The 13246-nt window shown below is 44.0% G+C and overlaps 1 protein-coding gene across 1 annotated transcript; it reads right to left on the reverse strand.

Moving 5' to 3' along the window:
• Positions 1 to 1276: 1276 nt before the first annotated feature.
• Positions 1277 to 12905, reverse strand: LOC116359867 (adhesive plaque matrix protein-like). Its single transcript, XM_031813740.1, has 3 exons — positions 11675 to 12905; positions 3020 to 3202; positions 1277 to 1305 (listed from the first exon to the last, which is right to left on the reverse strand). Exons 1-3 carry the CDS (start codon positions 12903 to 12905, stop codon positions 1277 to 1279), a joined length of 1443 nt encoding a protein of 480 aa, XP_031669600.1.
• Positions 12906 to 13246: the final 341 nt, after the last annotated feature.

The following is a 13246-nucleotide window of genomic DNA, read 5'->3' on the forward strand; positions in this document are numbered from 1 at the left end:
CTGTAACTCAATCTACTGACACCATGTTGTTTCAGAGAGATGGCTGTAACTCAATCCACTGACACCATGTTGTTTCAGAGAGATGGCTGTAACTCAATCCACTAACACCACGTTGTTTCAGAGAGATGGCTGTAACTCAATCCACTAACACCATGTTGCCTGCCTCCCATGTGAATACCTTAAACATGGATTAGTCTAAGCATGAGCTAGAGTGCGGACTCCCCGCCCCTGGTTTGGTAAAAAGCTGAGGGATGGGGCTGGAGACATTTAACCACTCTCATATTCATAGACAGAACTACGGATGCAAGGATTGACCTTCAGTTATATCAAACGTATAGTTTAACCATGTTTTGAGGCTATACAGTGTTTGTTGACATTTTATTTGTTTTCAAACATTAGAGTAAAACAAGCTTATAGTTTGGGTTTCTGATGGGGTACAACAGTTAAACTGAGATCATTAGGTATTTATAAGATATATCCTTAAAGAATCAATGGGTATAAATCATTCATTTATAAGTCACAAAATGGATGTAGCACCTGCTGATTGCCCCTTTAAATCCCATGAATCCAGTGCGGGAAGTGAATAAGTGCATGACTCTCTGTGGCCGCAACATCTAAGGGCCGCCCATCCCCAAAACAGAGTGTCCATTAACAACAAACAGAACCACAGCTGTATCAAACAACATCAGCCCCAGCTACACATCATACGACCAGAGTAGCGATTATCAGTGACCACAAACACAATGTAGATCCTGCAGCACATTCCCCGCTGGCTTGCCCTGGCCAAGACACAACAGCTGGCCTAGTCTTAAAGGGGTAGTTCATCTTAATGACAACATTAGTTAGAATGTTCCTTCTTAAAGGGGTAGTTCATCTTAATGACAACATTAGTTAGAATGTTCCTTCTTAAAGGGGTAGTTCACCTTAATGACAACATTAGTTAGAATGTTCCTTCTTAAAGGGGTAGTTCACCTTAATGACAACATTACCCACTTGGCACACTGGTTGAATCAACGTTGTTTCCATGTCCTTTTAATGTTATTACGTTGAACCAATGTGGAATAGACATTGAATTGATGTCTGTGCCCAGTGGGTACTCAGATAGTTCCTTCTTAAAGGGGTTGTTCACCTTAATAACAACAGTGTTAGATGTTATCTTATTCTGGAAGTAGTCTGTACACCAGGAACCATCTAACTAATGTTGTATTTTGCTTGAAGTATCCCTTTAAACAAGGAGACTATGCTTGGGGCTTGGCATACCCTGAGTCCGCTGTGTTTAGGCGGGTCGGGTGAGGCAGTCAGAGCCTGGGTAGGGTGGGAACCACCACAAGCACCAGAGACACAACAGCTGAACAGCCCAACCCTGCAGTCTGTGCAACCTCTTTACTGGCGTGTGTGTTGTTCAGTGGGCTGAGTGACATTCTTGCTGACGTGAATTTGAATACCGCAACATTTTTTGGCTGAACTAATGACCCGTCACTCCATCCTAAAAAACACTGCATGGTGCTTTCACCCCAAACATGCTCCAGGGGAGGGGCAGAGGCCTATTTCAGAGCCCAGAGAAAAGGGTGGGAGCCGGGCTCATTTCTTAAGGATTACAAGCCGTCTGTCCTCCACTGGAAACTCAACCCAGGCTGAGAATACATGCTGTCAGAGTAAGATTACACGCTGTTAAGCTGCAGCTCCATACTATGGAACGCCGTTTGGGTCTTTACGTGGCAAAAAAGGTTGTTGACCAATCAGGCCTTGAATATGACTGCACGTCACATACTAATTTAACGAGTTCATTCCATTGTTTACATAGTTATTACACATTGACTAGACTATCACTCGTATTCCATTTGTCACAACGATTCATCGATATGTATGCTATGATGCTGGTAAAGTCGTCTCGCCCACCTGCCCTTCCTCGAGCTCTGGACAGTGCTGGTCGTAAAAAAGTTAGCTAGCTGATGGATTTGATGCAAACAATGTTCTTCCCCAAAAACACAGCCAAACCACAAGTTGTACAGGTGCTAGCTAAATACCAAAGAAGTTGCAGTCGAACAAATAATGCCTTATTACCAAAGGGGGTATTGTAAATACATCGTTTGTTGCCGGTGTTTGCTTGTTTGCAGATTTTTCTGTACAGCTTTGACAATGCTACTGATAGTTGTGGTGGCGCTTGGCTTGCAAGTGCAAATTCATCACACACAACATTCTATAATAGAACTGTGGTATTTGACGTGTATCTTTTTTGACACGTAAAGACCCGAACGCCGTTCCATACCGCACGGCTGAGAACCAGGACCTGAGTTGTGTTCATTAGGGCACACAATGGAAAACGTTTGAAAGCGGTTTGTAGGAGAACATGAAAATGGGCGTATCTAATTTAATTAGTTCAGGTTAGGTAATACCTCCCTGTTCCACTCCGTTTCGGAATGTTTCATTCCGTTTGGTGCCTAATGAACACGACCCAGGAGCCGTTGATAAGGCCCCAAAAGAGAGCTGCCTGAAATTAGCCCTTTGGATCACCTTTTTAAGGACACACCTACAATATTTCCACCCCTCCCACCTGAGCACAAAGAGCTGATAAAAGACAGGTCAATTACCAAACTTTGCACAACAGTTTGAAAATAGCAGAACTCTGGCTTTAACAGGTGGAAACTGCCAACGAACGTGCGTTTGACACCAGCGCCGCCTTAACGTCAGCCCAAGATAGAGCCCTGAGGATTCATAGACTGGGAGAGAAGGACAAGTAGGGGATTCTCTTACAAGTCCATTAATAATGATGGCAGCATAGAGTGCAGAGTGCTGAGTCATCTTTACATTTAGCTGAAAATAGTCATCGATCGAAAAATGAAACCACCTAGAACCCCTGGATGTGTGTATCATGAGGATATGTTATGTGGCTGTCGATCCTTAAAGGCCTCCGTCACGTTGAGAAGACTGCGAGCTAAATATACCTGATGACATCATGCTAAATCGGTGGTCAGGCGTCACTCATTCCATTGTTTTTCCTGTGGCGGTTCTCTCTTACCTTCGTGTGAGTGAGGGAACCAGATCTGAGAGGCGCTGGAGTGGGGCCCACCACGGAAGGATCCGGGTGAAGAGGGTGAGGAGGGGGGCCGGGAGGGGTGAGAGGGGTGGGAGGACGAGCCCAGACTGCTGGCCAGGAACGTACCCATGAAGGAGGCAGAGGAGTTCCCCATCAGACCACTACCTATAGCCACACAGAGAATGGACCATGAGAGAAAGGAGAGGGAGAGAAGAGGTTATGGCTAGAAGTACCTTGATTTCCGGGCACATTTTCTCACGTTAATTCTGATATTCCAATGAATAGGCGATTGAACAGCCCTTAAATGTGAGGCAATGTGAGACTTTGGTTAAAGTTATGGCAAAGCATAAAACATGGGGGGGACCTGCTGGAAAAGACCTTCTGGGCAATGATTTTCACTACCTTCATTAATACTACCTTCATTACTGCTACCTTCATTACTACTACCTTCATTACTGCTACCTTCATTACCGCTACCTTCATTAATACTACTTTCATTATTACTACCTTCATTACTACTACCTTCATTACCACTACCTTCATTACCACTACCTTCATTACTACTACCTTCATTACTACTACCTTCATTACTACTACCTTCATTACTACTACCTTCATTACTGCTACCTTCATTACCACTACCTTCATTAATACTACCTTCATTACTGCTACCTTCATTACTGTTACCACTACCCTCATTACTACTACCTTCATTACTGCTACCTTCATTACTACTACCTTCATTACTACTACTTTCATTACTACTACCGTCATTACCACTACCTTCATTACTACTACCTTCATTACTGCTACCTTCATTACCACTACCTTCATTAATACTACCTGCATTACTACTACCTTCATTACTACTACCTTCATTACTGCTACCTTCATTACCACTACCTTCATTAATACTACCTTCATTACTGCTACCTTCATTACTACTACCTTCATTACAACTACCATCATTACTACTACCTTCATTACTACTGCTTTCATTGCAACTACCTTCATTACTGCTACCTTCATTACTACTACCATCATTACTACTACCTTCATTACTACTGCTTTCATTGCAACTACCTTCATTACTGCTACCTTCATTACTACTACCTTCATTACTACTACCTTCATTACTGCTACATTCATTACAACTACCTTCATTACTGCTACCTTTGTTACAACTACCATCATTACAACTACCTTCATTACTACTACCTTCATTACAACTACCTTCATTACAACTCCCATCATTACAACTACATTCATTACAACTACCATCATTACAACTACCTTCATTACTACTACCTTCATTACAACTACCTTCATTACAACTACCTTCATTACAACTACCTTCATTACTACTACCTTCATTACTACTACCTTCATTACTACTACTTTCATTACTACTACCTACATTACTGCTACCTACATTACTACTACCTTCATTACTACTACCGTCATTACTACTACCTACATTACTACCATCTTTAAGGCCCAACATCATTACTACTACCTACATTACTACTACCTACATTACTACTACCTACATTACTACTACCTACATTACTACTAACTTCATTACTGCCATCTTTAAGGCCGAACATCATTACTACTACCTTCATCACTGCCGTCTTTAAGGCCCATCATCATTACTTCTACCTTCATTACTGCCATCTTTAAGGCCCAACATCATTACTACTACCTTCATTACTGCCATCTTTAAGGCCCAACATCATTACTACTACCTTCATTACTGCCATCTTTAAGGCCCAACATCATTACTACTACCTACATTACTACTACCTTCATCACTGCCATCTTTAAGGCCCAACATCATTACTACTACCTTCATCACTACTACCTTCATTACTGCCATCTTTAAGGCCCAACATCATTACTACTACCTACATTACTACTACCTTCATCACTACTACTTTCATTACTGCCATCTTTAAGGCCCAACATCATTACTACTACCTACATTACTACTACCGTCATCCCAACATCATTACTACTACCTTCATCACTACTACCTTCATTACTGCCATCTTTAAGGCCCAACATCATTACTACTACCTACATTACTACTACCTTCATCACTACTACCTTCATTACTGCTACCTTCATTACTACTACCTTCATTACTACTACCTACATTACTACTACCTTCATTACTGCTACCTTCATTACTACTACCTTCATTACTGCTACCTTCATTACTACTACCTACATTACTACTACCTACATTACTACTACCTTCATTACTGCTACCTTCATTACTGCTACCTTCATTACTGCTACCTACATTACTACTACCTGCATTACTACTAACTTCATTACTACTACCTTCATTACTGCTACCTTCATTACTGCTACCTTCATTACTACTACCTTCATTACTGCTACCTTCATTACTGCTACCTACATTACTACTACCTTCATTACTGCTACCTTCATTACTACTACCTTCATTACTGCTACCTACATTACTACTACTTTCATTACTACTACCTTCATTACTACTACCTACATTACTACCATCTTTAAGGCCCAACATCATTACTACTACCTACATTACTACTACCTACATTACTACTAACTTCATTACTACTACCTTCATTACTGCTACCTTCATTACTACTACCTTCATTACTGCTACCTTCATTACTACTACCTTCATTACTACTACCTTCATTACTACTACTTTCATTACTACTACCTACATTACTGCTACCTTCATTACTGCTACCTACATTACTACTACCTTCATTACTGCTACCTTCATTACTACTACCTTCATTACTACTACCTTCATTACTGCTACCTACATTACTACTACTTTCATTACTACTACCTTCATTACTACTACCTACATTACTACCATCTTTAAGGCCCAACATCATTACTACTACCTACATTACTACTACCTACATTACTACTAACTTCATTACTACTACCTTCATTACTGCTACCTTCATTACTACTACCTTCATTACTGCTACCTTCATTACTACTACCTTCATTACTACTACCTTCATTACTACTACTTTCATTACTACTACCTACATTACTGCTACCTTCATTACTGCTACCTACATTACTACTACCTTCATTACTGCTACCTTCATTACTACTACCTTCATTACTACTACCTTCATTACTGCTACCTACATTACTACTACTTTCATTACTACTACCTTCATTACTACTACCTACATTACTACCATCTTTAAGGCCCAACATCATTACTACTACCTACATTACTACTACCTACATTACTACGAACTTCATTACTACTACCTTCATTACTGCTACCTTCATTACTACTACCTTCATTACTGCTACCTTCATTACTGCTACCTTCATTACTACTACCTTCATTACTACTACTTTCATTACTACTACCTACATTACTGCTACCTTCATTACTGCTACCTACATTACTACTACCTTCATTACTGCTACCTTCATTACTGCTACCTTCATTACTACTACCTTCATTACTGCTACCTACATTACTACTACCTTCATTACTACTACCTACATTACTACTACCTTCATTACTGCCATCTTTAAGGCCCAACATCATTACTACTACCTTCATCACTGCCATCTTTAATGCCCAACATCATTACTACTACCTTCATCACTGCCATCTTTAAGGCCCATCATCATTACTACTACCTTCATTACTGCCATCTTTAAGGCCCAACATCATTACTACTACCTTCATTACTGCCATCTTTAAGGCCCAACTTCATTACTACTACCTTCATTACTGCCATCTTTAAGGCCCAACATCATTACTACTACCTTCATTACTGCCATCTTTAAGGCCCAACATCATTACTACTACCTACATTACTACTACCTTCATTACTACTACCTTCATCACTGCCATCTTTAAGGCCCAACATCATTACTACTACCTACATTACTACTACTTTCATCACTGCCATCTTTAAGGCCCAACATCATTACTACTACCTACATTACTACTACCTTCATCACTACTACCTTCATTACTGCCATCTTTAAGGCCCAACATCATTACTACTACCTACATTACTACTACCTTCATCACTACTACTTTCATTACTGCCATCTTTAAGGCCCAACATAATTACTACTACCTACATTACTACTACCTTCATCCCAACATCATTACTACTACCTACATTACTACTACCTTCATCACTACTACCTTTATTACTGCCATCTTTAAGGCCCAACATCATTACTACTACCTACATTACTACTACCTTCATTACTACTACCTTCATCACTGCCATCTTTAAGGCCCAACATCATTACTACTACCTACATTACTACTACCTTCATCACTGCCATCTTTAAGGCCCAACTTCATTACTACTACCTTCATTACTGCCATCTTTAAGGCCCAACATCATTACTACTACGTTCATTACTGCCATCTTTAAGGCCCAACATCATTACTACTACCTTCATTACTACTACCTTCATCACTGCCATCTTTAAGGCCCAACATCATTACTACTACCTACATTACTACTACCTTCATCACTGCCATCTTTAAGGCACAACATCATTACTACTACCTACATTACTACTACCTTCATCACTACTACCTTCATTACTGCCATCTTTAAGGCCCAACATCATTACTACTACCTACATTACTACTACTTTCATCACTACTACTTTCATTACTGCCATCTTTAAGGCCCAACATCATTACTACTACCTACATTACTACTACCTTCATCCCAACATCATTACTACTACCTACATTACTACTACCTTCATCACTACTACCTTCATTACTGCCATCTTTAAGGCCCAACATCATTACTACTACCTACATTACTACTACCTTCATTACTACTACCTTCATCACTGCCATCTTTAAGGCCCAACATCATTACTACTACCTACATTACTACTACCTTCATCACTACTACCTTCATTACTGCCATCTTTAAGGCCCAACATCATTACTACTACCTACATTACTACTACCTTCATCACTACTACTTTCATTACTGCCATCTTTAAGGCCCAACATCATTACTACTACCTACATTACTACTACCTTCATCCCAACATCATTACTACTACCTACATTACTACTACCTTCATTACTGCCATCTTTAAGGCCCAACATCATTACTACTACCTACATTACTACTACCTTCATCACTACTACCTTCATTACTGCCATCTTTAAGGCCCAACATTATTACTACTATCTACATTACTACTACCTACATTACTACTACCTTCATCACTGCCATCTTTAAGGCCCAACATCATTACTACTACCTACATTACTGCCATCTTTAAGGCCCAACATCATAAGGGATGTGCATTCGTCCATCAACGCTACTGAAAAGCACCAATAAATTGATAGTGGATAGAGAATACTGTAATACACCATTATCCATTTTCCTACTAGCTGACGTCATGGTGCCTGACATTGGTAATCTGTCCATCCCACAGCATGGGGACCAGGGATCAGTAGACCTGTAGGCTTCACCACTCTGTGGTAGACTCGCTATGTCTGACAGATCAGCTCCCTGAGGAGTGTGTGTGCATGTGTTTGTGTTTGTGTGTGCGTGTTTGTGTATGTGTGTGTGTTTGTGTGTGCGTGTTTGTGTGTGTGTGTGCTCCCCTCCCCCTCAGAGCAGTCCAACCGACATTGGATTCCTCCTCCCCTCTCTCCATCCCTCTCTCCCCATGGGGAGACAGGTCTCATCTCACAGCTGAGTACACACTTTCTCAGGCTCTCTCCCTCTATCTTTCTCCCTCTCCCGATCTCTATCTCTCACTCTTTTCCCCAGTGTCCCTTTCTCAATTTCTCTCCCTCCCTCCATTGTCTCATGACCTCAATCTCTCTTATTGCTCTGCTCCATGTCCCTCCCTTTCTCTATAGCAATCTCCTTCTGCTTTCTCTCCCCCTCTCTATTTCTCTATCACTCCCTCTCTTCCAGGCTCCTTTTTCATTGTCTCACCCACTCAGCTTTACTCTTCCTCTCTCCAGCCCCGCACTGCTTTCTCAAAATGACCCTCTCTTCTCCTCTACTCTACACCTCATAGTCTACTACACCATGTCCCCAGCCTCTCCTCTCTCCTCTCCTCTCTCTCCTTTCTCCTCCTCTACCTGTCTCCTCCTCTCCACTTTCACCTCTTCTCCCTGTCTCCTTCTCTACCTGTCTCCTTCTCTCCACTTTCACCTCTTCTCCCTGTCTCCTTCTCTACCTGTCTCCTTCTCTACCTGTCTCCTTTGCTACCTATCTCATCCTCTCCACTCTCTCCTTCTCTACCTGTCTCCTCCTCTCCACTCACTCCTCTCTCTCCTCCTCTCCCTGTCTATTCCTCTCCCTCTCTCCTCCTCTCTCCTGTCTCATCCTCCCCCTGTCTCCTCCTCTCCTCTCTCTCCTCCTCTCCACTCACTCCTCTCTCTCCTCCTCTTCCTGTCTCCTCCTCTCTCTCATCCTCTCCCTGTCTCCTCCTCTCCTCTCTCCCTGTCTCCTCCTCTCCACTCACTCCTCTCTCTCCTCCTCTTCCTGTCTCCTCCTCTCTCTCATCCTCTCCACTCACTCCTCTCTCCCTGTCTCCTCCTCTCCTCTCTCCCTGTCTCCTTCTCTCTCTCATCCTCTCCCTGTCTCCTCCTCTCCACTCACTCCTCTCTCCCTGTCTCCTCCTCTCCTCTCTCCCTGTCTCCTCCTCTCTCTCATCCTCTCCCTGTCTCCTCCTCTCCACTCACTCCTCTCTCCCTGTCTCCTCCTCTCTCTCATCCTCTCCCTGTCTCCTCCTCTCCACTCACTCCTCTCTCCCTGTCTCCTCCTCTCCACTCTCTCTCTCCTCCTTTCCTCTCTCTCCTCCTCTCTCCTCCCCCTATAAGACACATTGCTTTGGGTTGGCTTTATTCTGCTCTGTAATAATGGCACCAGCAGAGCAATCTGTCCCTGGCTTGGCAGACTGTGGGTTTAACAAGACAACGATGAGTAACTGATCATTCTCAGCAACCCCTGTGTGACTGGGCTGATTGACTATTATACATTACAGGGCCAAAGCTGAGAAAACACACTGATTAACCAGTGCTTCAGTTGTATTCCCATTATGGTGCTGCCGGCACACTTGAGAAACGGACCTCTGCAATGTTTCTCTCTACCTCCCTCCCTCTCTCTCACTTACTCTCTCTTTCTCTGTCTCTCTCTCCCTCCCTCCCTCTCACTTACTCTCTCTTTCTCTCTCTCTCTCTCTCCCTCCCTCTCACTTACTCTCTCTTTCTCTGTCTCTCTCTCTCTACCTCTCTGTCTCTCTCTCACTTACTCTCTCTTTCTCTGTCTCTCTCTCCCTCCCTCTCACTTACTCTCTCTTTCTCTGTCTCTCTCTCCCTCCCTCCCTCTCACTTACTCTCTCTTTCTCTGTCTCTCTCTCTCTCCCTCCCTCTCACTTACTCTCTCTCTCTCCCTGTCTCTCTCACTCTCCCTCCCTCTCACTTACTCTCTCTTTCTCTCTCTCTATCTCTCCCTCCCTCTCACTTACTCTCTCTCTCTCCCTGTCTCTCTCACTTACTCTCGCTCTCTCTCTCTCTGTCTCTCAATCTCCCTGTTCATCTCTTTACCCAAAGTCACTGGCTGCCATGCATATGCATGAGGTTTCCTTGGATGAGCACTCAAGAGACAGTGTGTGTGTGAAGACCATATCAGAGACAGTACAGTGTGTGTGTGAGTGTGTGTTCAACACGGAACCCGGCGGAAAAGCACTCGGGTTCAACACGGTACCCGGGGAAAACCACTCGGGTTCAACACGGTACCCGGGGAAAAACCACTCGGGTTCAACACGGTACCCAGGGGGAAAAACACTCGGGTTCAACACGGTACCCGGGGAAAAACACTCGGGTTCAACACGGCACCCAGGGGAAAAACCACTCGGGTTCAACACGGTACCCGGGGAAAAAACACTCGGGTTCAACACGGTACCCGGGGAAAAACCACTCGGGTTCAACACGGTACCCGGGGAAAAAAACTGCCTGGCGCGTAACACGAAACATGTAACAAAACAGTTCCACACAAAAACATGGGTGAAACAGGGGGAATATATATGTAGTGTGATTAGGGAATGTAAACCAGGTGTGCGGGGAAACAAGACAAAACAAATGGCTAGAAGGCCGGTGACGTCGACCGCCGAACAAGGAGAGGAGCCGACTTCGGCGGAAGTGGAGACATCCATTTAGCTGGGTTTCCTCGTTTCACTACAGATAAACCAGAACCAGGCTGAACTGTGTGATGTTGTAGTTTTAAACTACTTAGTATCACATAAAACACATGTAATGTACACAACAACTGAAATATTAGATCAAAGTAAAGTCATGTGAATAAAGAGTTAATGAGTGATAAGCAGCACTGGGATAAGCAGCACTGTGATAAGCAGCACTGTGATAAGCAGCACTGTGATAAGCAGCACTGGGATAAGCAGCACTGTGATAAGCAGCACTGGGATAGGCAGCACTGGGATAAGCAGCACTGGGATAAGCAGCACTGGGATAAGCAGCACTGTGATAAGCAGCACTGTGATAAGCAGCACTGTGATAAGCAGCACTGTGATAAGCAGCACTGGGATAAGCAGCACTGGGATAAGCAGCACTGGGATAAGCAGCACTGGGATAGGCAGCACTGGGATAAGCAGCACTGGGATAAGCAGCACTGGGATAAGCAGCACTGGGAGAAGCAGCACTGGGATAAGCAGCACTGTGATAAGCAGCACTGGGATAAGCAGCACTGGGATAAGCAGCACTGGGATAGGCAGCACTGGGATAAGCAGCACTGGGATAAGCAGCACTGGGAGAAGCAGCACTGGGATAAGCAGCACTGTGATAAGCAGCACTGGGATAGGCAGCACTGTGATAAGCAGCACTGGGATAAGCAGCACTGTGATAAGCAGCACTGTGATAAGCAGCACTGTGATAAGCAGCACTGGGATAGGCAGCACTGTGATAAGCAGCACTGTGATAAGCAGCACTGGGATAGGCAGCACTGTGATAAGCAGCACTGGGATAAGCAGCACTGTGATAAGCAGCACTGGGATAAGCAGCACTGGGATAAGCAGCACTGGGATAAGCAGCACTGGGATAAGCAGCACTGGGATAGGCAGCACTGGGATAAGCAGCACTGGGATAAGCAGCACTGGGATAAGCAGCACTGGGAGAAGCAGCACTGGGATAAGCAGCACTGTGATAAGCAGCACTGGGATAAGCAGCACTGGGATAAGCAGCACTGGGATAGGCAGCACTGGGATAAGCAGCACTGGGATAAGCAGCACTGGGAGAAGCAGCACTGGGATAAGCAGCACTGTGATAAGCAGCACTGGGATAGGCAGCACTGTGATAAGCAGCACTGGGATAAGCAGCACTGTGATAAGCAGCACTGTGATAAGCAGCACTGGGATAGGCAGCACTGTGATAAGCAGCACTGTGATAAGCAGCACTGGGATAGGCAGCACTGTGATAAGCAGCACTGGGATAAGCAGCACTGTGATAAGCAGCACTGGGATAAGCAGCACTGTGATAAGCAGCACTGGGATAAGCAGCACTGGGATAAGCAGCACTGGGATAAGCAGCACTGGGATAAGCAGCACTGTGATAAGCAGCACTGTGATAAGCAGCACTGGGATAGGCAGCACTGTGATAAGCAGCACTGGGATAAGCAGCACTGTGATAAGCAGCACTGGGATAAGCAGCACTGGGATAAGCAGCACTGGGAGAAGCAGCACTGGGATAGCAGCACTGTGATAAGCAGCACTGTGATAAGCAGCACTGGGATAAGCAGCACTGGGAGAAGCAGCACTGGGATAAGCAGCACTGGGCAGTCACTCCCATCATAGGACTTCTGGTTATTGTTTGACTCTGTGCTGTTACAGCATTCAACCAAAATAATCGAAAACACAGATTATTTCTTAATAATCTAATCAAAACCAAACCGACCTCAAAAAGCACTAATGTCTCAGCTCTAATCATTAAGCAGACAGGTTTTAGAGCTCAGAGAGAATGACTACAAGGCATCGGTGCTGGGGAGCCCTGCAGGGAACAGCCTATGGCAGCAGGACTACTGCTCTCTCCACCTCCTACACTCTGCCTTTCCTGTCCCCTGTCGACCACAGCTCCAGACAGGTGGAAATCCCCCACAATCCCTGAGCTTATCTCACACCACTCAATCAGAC

This window comes from Oncorhynchus kisutch, unplaced genomic scaffold, assembly GCF_002021735.2.
Source record: "Oncorhynchus kisutch isolate 150728-3 unplaced genomic scaffold, Okis_V2 Okis06b-Okis10b_hom, whole genome shotgun sequence".
Classification (NCBI taxonomy): domain Eukaryota; kingdom Metazoa; phylum Chordata; class Actinopteri; order Salmoniformes; family Salmonidae; genus Oncorhynchus; species Oncorhynchus kisutch.

Excerpts from the sequence above, each read along its gene's own strand:
- LOC116359867 (XM_031813740.1), bottom strand. The coding sequence starts at position 12,905 with ATGGGAGTGACTGCCCAGTGCTGCTTATCCCAGTGCTGCTTCTCCCAG. Across the intron at positions 3,203-11,674 it reads TCCCAGTGCTGCTTATCCCA|GTAGTGGTCTGATGGGGAAC; the intron begins GTGCTGCTTATC and ends GTGTGGCTATAG. Across the intron at positions 1,306-3,019 it reads GTTCCCTCACTCACACGAAG|GCTCTGACTGCCTCACCCGA; the intron begins GTAAGAGAGAAC and ends CACCCTACCCAG.